At 36.0% G+C, this 13,582-nt stretch overlaps 1 protein-coding gene across 4 annotated transcripts in view; it reads left to right on the forward strand.

Annotated features, from left to right (window-relative positions):
• XPO4 (exportin 4) overlaps positions 1-13,582 on the forward strand; it is a 98,611-nt gene that overhangs the window by 4,481 nt on the left and 80,548 nt on the right. For 2 of the 4 annotated variants that reach the window (XM_045567675.1, XM_045567672.1), the window contains exon 2: positions 10,109-10,214. In XM_045567675.1, the coding sequence (XP_045423631.1) occupies positions 10,109-10,214 (106 nt within the window). Of the gene's footprint in view, positions 1-771; positions 792-10,108; positions 10,215-13,582 lie in introns of those variants that run through there. The other 2 variants (XM_045567673.1, XM_045567674.1) reach the window with 2 other exon arrangements.

Below are 13,582 nucleotides of genomic sequence, written 5' to 3' on the forward strand. Positions count from 1 at the left end.
CACTGTGCTATGTATACTGAGGAGACAGGAGAAAGACCTTTTCAGGGAGCACATAGTCTAATGAGGGAGAAGCCAAAAATATTAGCCATTGTTGGTTCGTTGGTAATGTTATAACAGAAGTGTGTGCTAATGTTCTATGAGAGTATAGAGGACAAACATCTATCTCCAACTGATGTGGGGACCTAGAAAGGGCTTCTTGGAATAAGTCACTCTTAAACTGAGTCATGAAGGCTGAATTGGAGTTTTCCAGTTGCATAAGGGATATCCCAGGTGGAGGGCTATATTTGTATTAATGCCTGAGAGAATACTGTTTGGGGAAATACAGTGTGTTTGGGGAATATTTGAGCATTCATTTTTTTTTTAAGTGTAGATATTTCCTGAGCCCCTCCTATATATAAGATATACTGCTTTTATTTTTTAATAACCAATGAACATATCATAAAATTTTTAATTAAAACAATTTACTTTTCTTATTGGAAAGATCCATTATATTGAGTGAGCATCTTTATTTCAACTGTGTTTTTTTGTTTTTTTTCTTGAGACAGAGTCTCTGTTGGGTAGGCTAGAGTGCCAGGGCGTCAGCCTAGCTCACAGCAACCTCAAACTCCTGCACTTAAGTGATCCTCCTCCCTCAGCCTCCCACGTAGCTGGGACTAGATGTGCTAACCACCACACCCGGCTAATTTTTTTATTTTTTGTAGAGATGAGGTCTCCTGTTGCCCAGGCTGGTCTTGAACTCCTGACCTCAAGCGATCCTCCTGCCTCAGCCTCCCAGGGTGCAAGGATTACAGGTGTGAGCCACTGTGCCCTGCCAAGATTTGTGGTTTTACATTTATAAATCAGATCATTCTATTTCCTCAGATTTAATCATTGCTAGCTAAGCATAACCTTGTTAACAAATAAAAGGAAAAATGACTTTTGAGTAAGAAAGAGCTAATAAAAAACTAATAAACTTTATTCTGGAGAAGAGAGTGGGATTTACTCTTTATTCATTTGTAATTGTAGGAAAAATTGGGTCCACTATAAAGTGACAGAATATTTTAGAGTAGGGACTTTCAAAATTTAGTACATGGATAATCAATTTTATGGTGATTTTTTAAAACTGTACATGCCTTTGCTTTACCTATTAAGGTTCTGATCTAGTAGGCTGTGCTTTGTTGCGTTCCCTCATCTTAAATGGCTTTCTTAGTAGGTCTGAAAGGGCACCAGGCTTGTTTGACCTCTGTCTCATATCCCAGCTGTGAGGCTGTTCCTACCCACTGTCTTTGTTTTCCAGCCAGGGCTTACTACATAATTTGCAGGGCCCAGTGAAAATGAAAATGTGAAGCCCCTTGTTCAAAAAGCAGAAAAAAAAGTGCCATTAAAAATTATAAAATATAAAGCATTTTTCTTCAAAAATATTGTATTACTTATAAAGCATAGTAAGGGTAATGGTGATTTATGAATAACAACAAATTTATAAGTTATGAAAATATTTTTGGTCTCAATTTTGTATGATACAATAATATTTTATGTGTTGACTGGTCATACAGTATTTCTGGCTTTTCTATAGGTCATCTATTGCTATAGGTCATTTATTAGGTCATCAACATTTTTTACTTGTAGCAAGTTTATTTTAGTCAGTATAATTGGAAGTGACATCAGTTGCTCTTGCCAGATGCAAGATTGGGCTGATAATTTTTAATAATTTTAGCTTTTGAGAAGGATCTTTCTGCTGGTGCAACTATTACTAGAGTTGTTATATTTTATAGGTTGTGAAAACACTGTGATAAATTTTTGATTATTTTAAAATATAAATTTTATACATTTAGAGCTGATGATTCTTGCAGAACATTTTTCTAAAAAGATTTGACTTTTCATCCAAATCAATTTCATTATAAATTTGAATTTAATTTTAGATGTAATTTTTTTTTTTTTTTTTTTTGAGACAGTTTCTCTCTGTTTTCCGGGCTGGAGTGCTATGGCGTCAGCCTAGCTCACAGCAACCTCAAACTCCTGGGCTCAAGCAATCCTCCTGCCTCAGCCTCCTGAGTAGCTGGGACTACAGGCATGTGCCACTGTGCCCGGCTAATTTTTTCTATTTTTTGCAGAGACGGCATCTTGCTCTTGCTCAGGCTGGTGTCAAACTCTGGACCTCAAGCAATCCATCTTGGCCTCCCAGAGTGCTAGGATTACAGGCGTGAGCCACCATGCCTGGCCTAGATGTAAATTTATGTAATATTTTAATGTTTCCTCTGACAATTCTTGTTACTTGTAGAGGTCATATTAGAAACCAAAAGTAGGAGCCAGCCATGGTGGTGTGTGCCTGTAGTCCCACCTACTTGGGAGGCTGAGGCAGGAGGATCACTTGAGGCCAAGAGTTTGAGACCAGCCTGGGCAACATAGCCAGATGCCATCTCTAAAAAAAAGAGGAAAATTAGCCAGGCATGGTGGCATATGCCTGTAGTTTCAGCTACTCAGGAGACTAAGGCAGTAGAATTGCTTGAGCACAGAAATTCAAGGCTACAGTGAGCTGTGTTTGCACTATTGCGCTCCAGGCTGGGTGACGGCGGAAGACCCCATCTCTAAACAGATAAACAAACATACGAACAAAAAGAATCCAAAAGTAGCTTCATGATTTGTATATACTTACAAATTCCAGTTTATTCCTCTTGCTGCTGTATCTTTAATTATAAGGAAAAAAGTATTTAAAAATTGTCTTTCTTGTTAATAATTGGTTCATCCAAAGCTTTGTATTAAAATAGCATTCTTTTCTGTTGAATGTGATGATCTTTAAACCTGATTTCTATTTCTAAGCCTGTAGTAGCAGTTTTCAAAACCAGAGATTGTAAACTCTTTGAAGAATTCAAATAACTCCCTAAAGTCCGTTATTGCAGTGTCCATGTATACACTTTTGTTCTGTAATTCAGTGAAAAAGTTCACTGCCTGCTTGTGGCAGTTTCTCCTGTGATGCTCAGGCCAGGAGAGTTATATTTGTGCAGGTGCCTCAGTGACAGGCTCTGCGGATGGACAGGCAAGCAGGCCTCCCACTGTGGGTCCCAGCACCATCCCCATATGGAACACTTTCTCCCTTTGCTTCTGCCAATCTGGGCCCAGGTCCCATCCCAGCCACCTGGGGTGGCCTGTGGTGCCCCAGATTGCCCTGAAGCATGTGTGCACCTGGCCACCAGCCTGTCTTCACTACTCATGCGTATGCTCCATTGTCTGATGGGCTTCACTTAAAACAAATCCAAAGATAAAATTCTTACGAATTCCAGGTCGGTGACAGCAAAACATCACATTAAGCGTGGGGCCCTTTTGAGAGTAGGGCCCGTATGTGACTACACAGGTTGCATAGCCATGAAACTGACCTTGGGCTCCAGTATATCTGGCTTTCTTCAGTCTGTCATACTTGGTCTGCTGCCTCCTTTCAGAACCTTAGAGGTATGCATTCTGATGGCATGGAACCCTGCTCCCACCTTCGCCTGGTTACGTTCAGTTCTACAAATCTCACTGTAGGTGTTTGTCAGAAAAAGCCTCAACATTTGTGTCCATAGCATCTAGCACATTGCCTGGCACATCGTGGGCATTTGATAGTCATTTGTGGACTGAAATATACAAACAGATGGCATAGTGGTGGGGTCCAGAGACAGGTTACCCAGGTGTGAACTGAGGTTTTATTACTGCTTGCTCCTTGTGAGGCTTTGGATAAGTTATTACCTTTCCAGCTTCTTGAAACTTTTCTCCCGTTGCTTTTTCTCTGCATCAGCCACACCAGCTTTCTTTCAATTTTTCTTCCTCCTGTCCTCTGTCCTGCCACAGGGCCTTTCATGTACTCTTCCTTCTGCTTGGAAAGCTCTTTTTCACTTTCACCTCATCCTGCAGGGCTTTTAGCAGTCACTTTCTCAGGAAAGCCTTCCTTAGCCTACCTGAACAAGGTGAAATTCACCAGTCCTGTGCTCAGATAACTGTAGATTTTTTATAACACCTATTACGTTTAGAATCCTATGTTCATTTGTGTGATTGATTAATGAATGTTGGTCCCCCTTACTAGGCCCTAATATATATTATAATACTTTAGGAACTTTGTTTGCTTTTGCTTGATTGTGTGTATCTAGCATGTAGCACAGGGCTTGACACATAGTAGTTGCTCAGTAATATCTGTTGAATGAAAAAAATGAGTGAGTAGGTGAGGAAGGGAGTAGTGTGAAATGAGCTCTGGGAAATAGCTGGAGCTGGGTTATCTTAAGGTCTTCTTAAAATTTTTTAAATTTTTTTGAGACAGGGTCTCCCTCTGTCACCCAGGTTAGAGTGCTGTGGCGTCATCATAGCTCACTGCAACCTCAAACTCCTGGGCTCAAGAGATCCTCCTGCCTCAGCCTCCCATGTAGCTGGGACTACAGGAATATGCCACCATGCCCGGCTAATTTTTCTATTTTTGGTAGAGATGGGGTCCTGCTCTTGCTCAGGCTGGTCGTTTTTTTTTTTTTTTTTTTTGAGACAGAGTCTTACTCTGTTGCCTGGGCTACAGTGCTGTGGCCTCAGCCTAGCTCACAGCAACCTCAAACTCCTGAGCTGAAACTATCCACCCGCCTCAGCCTCCCAGAGCGCTAGGATTACAGGGGTGAGCCACTGTGCCCAGCCTATCTTGAGATCTTATTTACCCTAATAATTTCCTTGAATTCATGCAGTCTACAACTTGTCAGATTTGTGGTTTCCATGTTTGAGTGGTAGCAGTGTGAAAAATCTCATCTGAGAGAGGTAACACATGAGGTAGGAAGACCAGTTAGCCTGTCGAAGTTGTACAGCAAAGAGATAAGATTTTGAACAAGACCATAATAGAAGGGAATATATTAATCTTCCTAATTTTTTAAAATGCCACAGAAACTTTCCTGGTGAAGGAGGGTGACTTTGTATTTGAGGGGAGCTGAGGAGTGCCCCCAAAACAGCTTGTATAAGTTCAAAATTTCTTTTCTCAACTTTTATCATAAAAATTTATAGAAATTTCATTCTAATCCATAATATATCCATGTTTTAATATAAAATTATTTGCCCCCAAACTTGGAATAAGATTAATAATTTTAGAAAGCTGGTCTATATTTTGTGGCTTTGTGGCAGCGATTAGAGAACTAATTAGAAAACAAATCAATAGTAAGATAATGACCTAATCAGGTGAGATTTTAGAAAAAAATCACCCTCGTGCTATATTAGTACACACACGGAAAAAATATGAAAACTTTAGGAATTGAAAGGTAATATAACAGAGAATCTGGACTGTCTTGACTCTTCTTGGCTCCACCAGTGACTAGCTGTGTGACATTTGGCAAGTCATGTAACCTTCCTGTGACTGTTTCTTCATTTCTAAATAGGGGAATGAGCTGGGCATGGTGGCCCACACCTGCAGCCCCAGCAACTCTGGGGGCTGAGGCTGCAGAATTGCTTGAGCCCAGGAGCTCGACTTCAGACGGGGCAACATAACGAGCCTCTGTCTCTAATAAAATAAAATAAATAAAATAATAATTCTAAACTACCTCAGGGGGTTAATGTGAAGATTAAATGATTTAATTTATACTAAAAGGAAGGCGTTTAGTGTAGTGCCTGGCATATAGTAAATGCTTTATAAATGTTCTTATTTTGTACTTTAAAATATCAACTAATATTGCGTCAAAACACATAAATCAAAATAACCTTATAGTAAGCACTCTGTAAATATTTGTTGAGTTAATTAGATTTTTTCTACAAGTGCTATCTGATAGAACTGTTTGCACTCATGGGAATGTTCTATATCTACTCTCTCCAATAGGTTAGCCACTAGCTACATGTGTCTGTGGAGCCACTTGGCGGTAATGGCTACTGTATCGGACAGCACAAGTCTGGAGTGTGGCTATATGCCTCTTTGTTTCATCTTCTGATTTGTAAATACTTATTCGGCATTTCAAACATTTCTCGTAGATTCTGGCATATTACTTCTGGGTGTTGCATTCCCATCGTCAAAGTGCAATACTGATTGTAGATATTAAATGCATCTTTAACAGGTTCTATCTTCTTGTTACTTCTGGTTCTTTTCCTTGCTCTAGCAACATCAAAACAATACTTTTGAAAACATTGATGGCACACAATATTGATGAAGAGAGGATGGATATATTCTTTGTTTCATAATTATAAATAATTTTCATTTTTAGATTTATAAATTAATCTAAAATTAGAATGATGAAAACAATGAACTTTTTCATCACCTTTATATACACCTACTTTTAGCATTTGACCACTTAAGAACTGTATCAAGTAATTTTTTTTACACAGATATCATAAAAGATGAAAGAATATTGTCACATATCCTTTTAGCAAAACAGGTTGGTTCAGATTCTTGTCATAAAATATTGGGTATTTAAGTAATTCTTATGTAATGTCTCTGAATGAGGATACTGTATTTCCTTTTTGTCCTTGGAAGTGTAATGTTCACTCATGGATTCCTGAATTTGAGAAAATTTATGTAGGGCAGGATTTCTCAACCTTGTCACTACTGGCATTTGAGGCTGGGTAATTCTTTGTTGTTGAGGGCTGGGCTGTGCATTGTAGGATGTTTAGCAGCATCCCTACCTTCTATCCACTAGTTGCCAGTTGCACTCCCCAGTTGTGGCAACCAAAAATGTTTCCAGATACTGCCAGGTGTCCCCTTGGGGGCAAAATTACCTGAATGAAGAACCACTGATCTAAGATACCATCATCTGAAGACTGAAGGTCTGAGAATACACTTACATGATCAATTTTACTGTCACTCATAGAACCTAGAGCAGCTCTGTCCCTAAGAACTTTCTGCAGGTATGTTCTACATCTGTGTTGTCCAATGTGGTAGTTACTAGCCATGTGAAGTGCTTGAAATGTGGCTAGTACATCTGATGAACTAAAATTTTAATTTAGTTCTAATTAATTTAAATTTAAATAGCCTCATGTGGCTAGTGGCTACTGCATTGGACAGCACAGGGAGTGTCTTTTGCATTCGTCTTCTGATTTGCCTCATAATTATGAAACATTTTCCGTTGTCAGTTTCTTCTCTATTGTCATTATTGGTGGGAAGTGAAAAATTCCTAATTCTTAACACTATTCAATGAAACTTTTTAAAAAGACCACAAAGATGGTGTCTCCAGGTTTCTTTTTATACCTTCTTGAAAGATCATGGTATACTTTGGGCAATGTAGTAAAAAAAATTGAAGGTAATGTAATAGAGTTGATTTATTTAGTTATTGCTTCCCTCTTCTAGTGATGTCATCAATCCCATTTTCTTATTATTTTAGTCTTAGCATAGTTGGGAATAATTGAGGAGTCCAATGAAATAATTCCTAGGATGATGAAATAGCAATATATTTCAAGATATAGAAAAAATAAAATCACTAAAGTCCTGTTGTATATATTAGGTTTATGAAAGGGTCCAGTGGACCCATAAGGAAACTTTAAGATAAGAGTTTTATTTTTTAAGTAAAAAATAAAATATTTTAAAATTTTATTTAGAAAAATTTTTATTTTCTCTTTATTCTTTGGAAGACCTCTAAGAAGAAGTGAAAGTCATTCATTACATGCTGTAATGCTTAATAAAAATATCAGATAGTTAGAAAAATACAGATAGTTAGAACTGCCAAAAACAAAAAAACCAACAACTTTAAAAATTAAAAAAAATTGAGTCAAGTGGGCCCTGATATACTGACAGTTAAGGGAATGACTTTACTGTATCAACATTAGTATGATGTTTGCTATAGGTTTTTTATAAATTCTTTTTTATCAGGTTAGGGAAGTTTCCATTTGTTCCTACTTTGCCAAAAGTTTAGTTTAGTATCTTAATTTATTAAACATGTTTCTGCATTTTTTATGATAACATGATCTCTCTCCTTTAATGTGTTAATGTAGTAAGATATTAGATGATTTTCTAACATTAACCCAACTTTGTCACAGTGTACATTATTATCTTTATTTAATAAGTCCATTGCTGGATTTGGCTTATGAAATATATCTTTATTATTAACGTTTTCAATTGACAAATCATTTGTATGCATTTCTAGGGTACAAAGTAATGTTTTAATATACATATATAATGTGGAATGATTAAATCAAGCTAATGAACATATCGCCTCACTTATTTGAAATATCTTAAGATTTTTTTCATCTGTGTTCACAAGTAAGATTGACTTATAAGTTTCTTTTCCTCCACTTTCCTCATCTGGTTTTGGTGTTGGCATATTTTTGATGATTTGTGAACCTCCTAAAGTGGCTTGAAGAGTGTTCCCACTTTTATAGTCTCTTGAGCAAATCTGTTTAGGATTGTAATTATTAGCTATTTTTATCATCATAAATTTCTTTGCTATCCTTTTCCTATCTTTTTATTTTCTGAGGCATCTGTAGTTGCTTCTTCTTTCAATTCTTATTTACATATTTGTGTTCTTCCTCCCCTACTTCCCTCCCTTGATTAATCTTGCAAAAGTTTATCCATTTTATTAGTCATTCCAGAGAAGCAGCTTTGGCTTTTTTATCTCTAGTGTGTATTTATTAATAATTTATTTAGACAATTCTGCTCTTTATTATTTCTTTCATGCCATTTTCTTTGAGTAGATTCTGCTGTCACTAAGTTCTTAGGTTGGATGCTTTGCTCATTTATTTTACCATCTTAATTTCTGATGTAAGCATTCATTTATCTCTGTCTAGTACTATATTAGTATACTACAGACTTTTTTTTTTTTTTTTTTTTGAGACAGAGTCTCACTCTGTCACCTGGGCTAGAGTGCCATGGCATCAGCCTAGCTCACAGCACCCTTAAACTCCTGAACTCAAGCAATTCTCCTGCCTCAGCCTCCCGAGTAGCTGGGACCACAGGCATGCGCCACCGTGCCCAGCTAATTTTTTCTATATATTTTTTAGTTGCCTGGCTAATTTCTTTCTATTTTTTTTTAGTAGAGACGGGGTCCCGCTCTTGCTCAGGCTGGTCTCAAACTCCTGAGCTCAAACGATCCACCTGCCTCAGCCTCCCAGAGTGCTAGGATTACAGGCGGGAGCCACCGTGCCTGGCCAACACAATTCTTTAATGGAAATATTTTCAGTTTTATCTAGAGAACTGTAGAGGGTGCTATATCATTAGGAACTGTAGTCTGACCTAACTTTAGCTAGGAATTCTCTTAAGCCATAGTTTCACAGGAGTTAGTTTTTCTTGGGTGTAAATCTTTTTCTTATTATTTTGACTGAAATTAGAGTGACTAATGTTGCATAATGGATATAATTTATAATGAATATTGAACTTGTTTACAGCATTTTTCATTTTCCAGGTTCTTTGATATAGTTGAAATTATGATTTGCTCTCTTTATATTGGTTTGAATAATAAAGGTTTATTTTCCCACCATCCACTCCCACCCTCCTTTCCCAAATTAAGGATTTGTAGGTCTTAATAGGTCAAAAGATAACCAAACCATATAACAGTAATATATTAATATATTTTAGGTGGATCTGGTTCCAAAGAGTATGATCTTTAGGACAAAGATTGTTATACCGAAATGGAGTTGAAGAAACCTGGGCAGACTTTAGAAGTTGTTTTTGTTAAGATGGAATTATGGCTCTTATGACTGATTAATTTATTATTCAGAGAGGAGTTCTATAAATTCTAAACCCTTTAACTGTTACCTAATTTTTATGGTTAAATGGTGATTTTAGAAAACTTGAGGCAGAATTATTTGATCCTTTATCTTAAAAGATTGCTTTTACAAACTGGCTTTTAGTAACTTAGATTCAATTTCACTAGTACTGAAGAATTTAGGAATTATTTGAACTAGGTTAAGTTAAACTGAGTAGTATATCTTAAAATAAAAGGTGATGATAAGTTAGCTATGTTTTAAAAAATACAAAAAGTGTTAGATAAGGATCTCTTTTTCTAAAATGCAAGGAACTTTAAAGGATTCTGATCTTTTTCCTGGAACTATATTTTAAATATTTAGTTTCAAGTTTTGTACAGTAGTTCCTTTAAAAAATCAAGAATTTTTCCCCAATACGCCCCAAAAGTGAAATTATTTTCTCCTCTTGTGGGTAAAAGGATTGTTGTTACTCAAGCTTTCTCATTAAATAAGTATACTGTTTTTGTTTTTAACTCTCAAGGCACCACCTTCCATGGTCAATAATGAACAACGCCAGCATGCAGAGCACATATTCTTATCGTTTAGGAAATCAAAATCACCATTTGCAGTTTGTAAGCATATTTTGGGTAAGTATTCACTTTAAAAATATTTTGGGATAATCAGATTTGGTGTTTCTGTCTTGAACCTTTGCTATTTTAAATTCCTTTAAAAGTAAGCAGATCCATACAGCTGAAATTTTTCATTAATAAACATTCTACTGCAGTGGCTTTAAAGATATTACAGACAGGAAACTTTGTTTTTACTTTGATTTCCCCTCCTAGATATAATGTTCAATAATTTGTTTTGTTATTGACCATAACATGAAGGCTGTTAATGGTGGGGGAAAAAATTCAATGTTTTTTCAGCTGTCTTCAAATGTCATTTAATGTAGGAAATGTACTATAATATCTCTTATCCCAGTGTTAGTTTTAAAATTAAGGTTGTTTTTGAAAGTTTCTACATTTTCTTTCTTTTAGTTGTTTTTTCCATAGTGCATTTAAAAAAAAATTTAGCTTGTACTCGGCTTTCTTAGGGAATATTAGTCATTTCTGGGTAGGTTATCACTGTATATACTAAAATAAAGCACTGATTTTTACTGTTGTAAAATATGTTTTATGAATACCTTTTATCCGACACATGTATGGAAACGATCTTTTCTAAAACAATCAAGAAATATAGCTCTCTTGTCCAAAGATGGCATTTTCTAAAAGTTAAATATGATGTTGCCCTTTGCCTCTTAGATATTTTTTCAATATTAGTAAGAGATTTCATTGGTTGTTGTTATTTTATAGCTTGATTACTGTTGGCTGTTTTTCTTAGTTGGAGCCATCTTTTATAACCCACATTAAGGCTCCATAAGGCTATTTGAATCATTCACCACCATAAAATTGATTAGTTGAGTATTAGGAACTAAAACATCAGACCTTTTATTCTTATGCTTTCATTTAATAGTAAGACTTACCTGTTACCCACCAGTACACTGGTTTCCAGGTTGAAGTAAACTACAAAGTTATGAAAAATGCTCTACGTGTCAGGGCTTATGAATGAGCATTGCTCGATTGTAGTAGAAAGAGCGCCGAGGAAGTATCATATATAGGTGCCAGTGGTGCCTGCCCCACCTTGTCCACTTGAGTAAATCACTTAACCTCTCTGGGCCTCTTTTTCATCTGCCATGTGGGAATTGATGATGCCATTTGGCTTAATGGACTTGCTATCTTAAGTTGTTGTGAGGTGCAAATGTAATTACATAAGTAAAAGCACTTTGTGAATAAGTATGGTAAATGTCATGGCAACATTACCTAATTTTAAATACCTTTAAAAAAAAAAAGACCAGCTGAAATGGTATGTTGTTCTCTGTTTGCAAGGAGCTAGCAGCAGTGGTGAAGGTGGGTGTCTCATTCAGGAGTTAGAGGAACAGCTTCAACAATTACCTTTTAAATTCTCAGTGAGGCCATTTAAATTAATTAATTAACTTATTTGATTGGTCAGTTTTTATACTTGGATCAATTTGTTTCTGGCACTAAGACAGGTTATCTTATGCATGTGAGGATATTTAACTCAATGTTAAATTGAAAGAAGCAAAACTAAGCACCAGCATAAGGAGTTTAAAAGAGCATTAACTCATCCTTACTGCCTTGAAATTGTTCAGCATTAATAGATTTAGAGAACCATTGGGTTAAACTATAAACCTAAAATAATTTGAGTCTGGTTTTCATGGCATATGCTGTAATTACTTTGACGAGGCATCAAACATCAGTGTTTCATCTGACTTTCTATTGTAATTCAGTTGTCATTCCATACTAGTTAGGAAATAGTTGATCTATGTTATAAGTATTTTATTAGAGTTTATTTGGTTATATCACTCTTTCCTTTTTAGAGTATTTATATTTTATGAAGTACTATTGCTTTGTTATGATTGAGCTTGTTGGAATACTTTTGTTTTCTTGATAAAAATTTTCTAAAGAGTAGTATTGCTAGTTCTGGACATGCTTTTAAAATCAGTTTGGGTTTTGGGACATTGACTGTTTAAAAGGTGGAGTGCATGTATTACAAGCATAATCATTAATGTACTGCAAAGCTCTGTGTTACATTAATGTTTACATCTAAACTTCACAGAAAATCTTTTAACTCCTTACTCAGTTGCCACCAGCACAGAAGGGTAAATTCCTCTAAGAAGACTTCTCATACAAGTGGCAGTCAATCGCAATTCAGAATTTTCACATTCTTATTTAGGGATTATATGTCATTTTTATAGAATGTCTGGGTAATATATTCTAATAAAGGGGAGACTTTCTCTTTGATGCTTCCCTTAAAATTCTGGCCTCTTAAAATTCTTCCTTCTTACTTCTACCTCTTCAGTTTTATATGTTGCTCATTTTCCCTCATTTCTTTCTCTTCTTAGCCTTTTATTTTCATTCTAGTTTTAATTTTCTTTGCTCTTTGTATGTGTGTGTGTGATGTATGTGTCTGTGTGTGCATGTTGCATGTGTGTGCATTTTGTCAGAAGAGTACTTTAGACTTCTCACCTCAGAAGTCTGTGGCACTTAGGAATTTACTAGTTTTGTAGGGTCAAATCATCCTTCAGAGAGACCTGTGAGTTCTGTTCTTGTTAAGGAGATAACTAAGAACCATGAGGGATTGGTTTTACCTCTTCTGGAGCTAACTTTTTGCCATTCTTTTGACCTTCTCTAAGAGAGGAATAGGTTCCATTCACTTCTGATCTCAGAAGTAGCCAAAACAAAACAAAATAAGAAACCTCCCAAAAGTTGGTTATCTCTGGATATGGAAAATTGTTTTCTTAGTAGTGCTATCAATTATTGGGAACTGATAGATCATCTTTCACCTGAGACTTTTCATTATTAGTTGGTGGGCATAGGTATCATTATATCAAAAGAGTAGATTTTTGGAACTTACATCGCCTGTGCTTTGGACAGAAATCTTTAAGGCCAGAGAAGTGATTATAGTAGCTATACATCTGTGGCTTGGCTACTAGTGTTTTCTTTTCTTTCTCCTTTCCTTTCCTTTCCTTTTCTGTTTCCTTTTCCTTTTCCTTTCCTTTCCTTTTCTTTACCTTTTCATTTCTTATCAGAATGTAGTGCTTTTTCTCACTTGTTATTTATTTTACTTTAACGTTTGCCTTCATGATTCTGGCTAGTATCAGATGGCTGACAAGATACAAAGGAATTTTATTTATATAGTTATTATTAAAGAAAGTTACTGTGGTAGCAAGTACTAAAGTGGCCTAAAGTAGTTTATTATCTGGACAGTGTCCTAGTCAGTGGCAGATTTTCACAAATTGTGAGTTCTTCGTGAAGACCTTGCAGTTTCAAGCATCTTTATAGCAAAGAGCAAGAATGAGTGTACATGTGAAGTTCTAATCACATACTGTTAGGCTTCTAGAGTCCCTTCTAGCATCTCCTGCACACTTATATATTATATAAGTTAAGTTTATGGA

Source organism: Lemur catta, chromosome 13 (genome assembly GCF_020740605.2).
Source record: "Lemur catta isolate mLemCat1 chromosome 13, mLemCat1.pri, whole genome shotgun sequence".
Lineage (NCBI taxonomy): Eukaryota > Metazoa > Chordata > Mammalia > Primates > Lemuridae > Lemur > Lemur catta.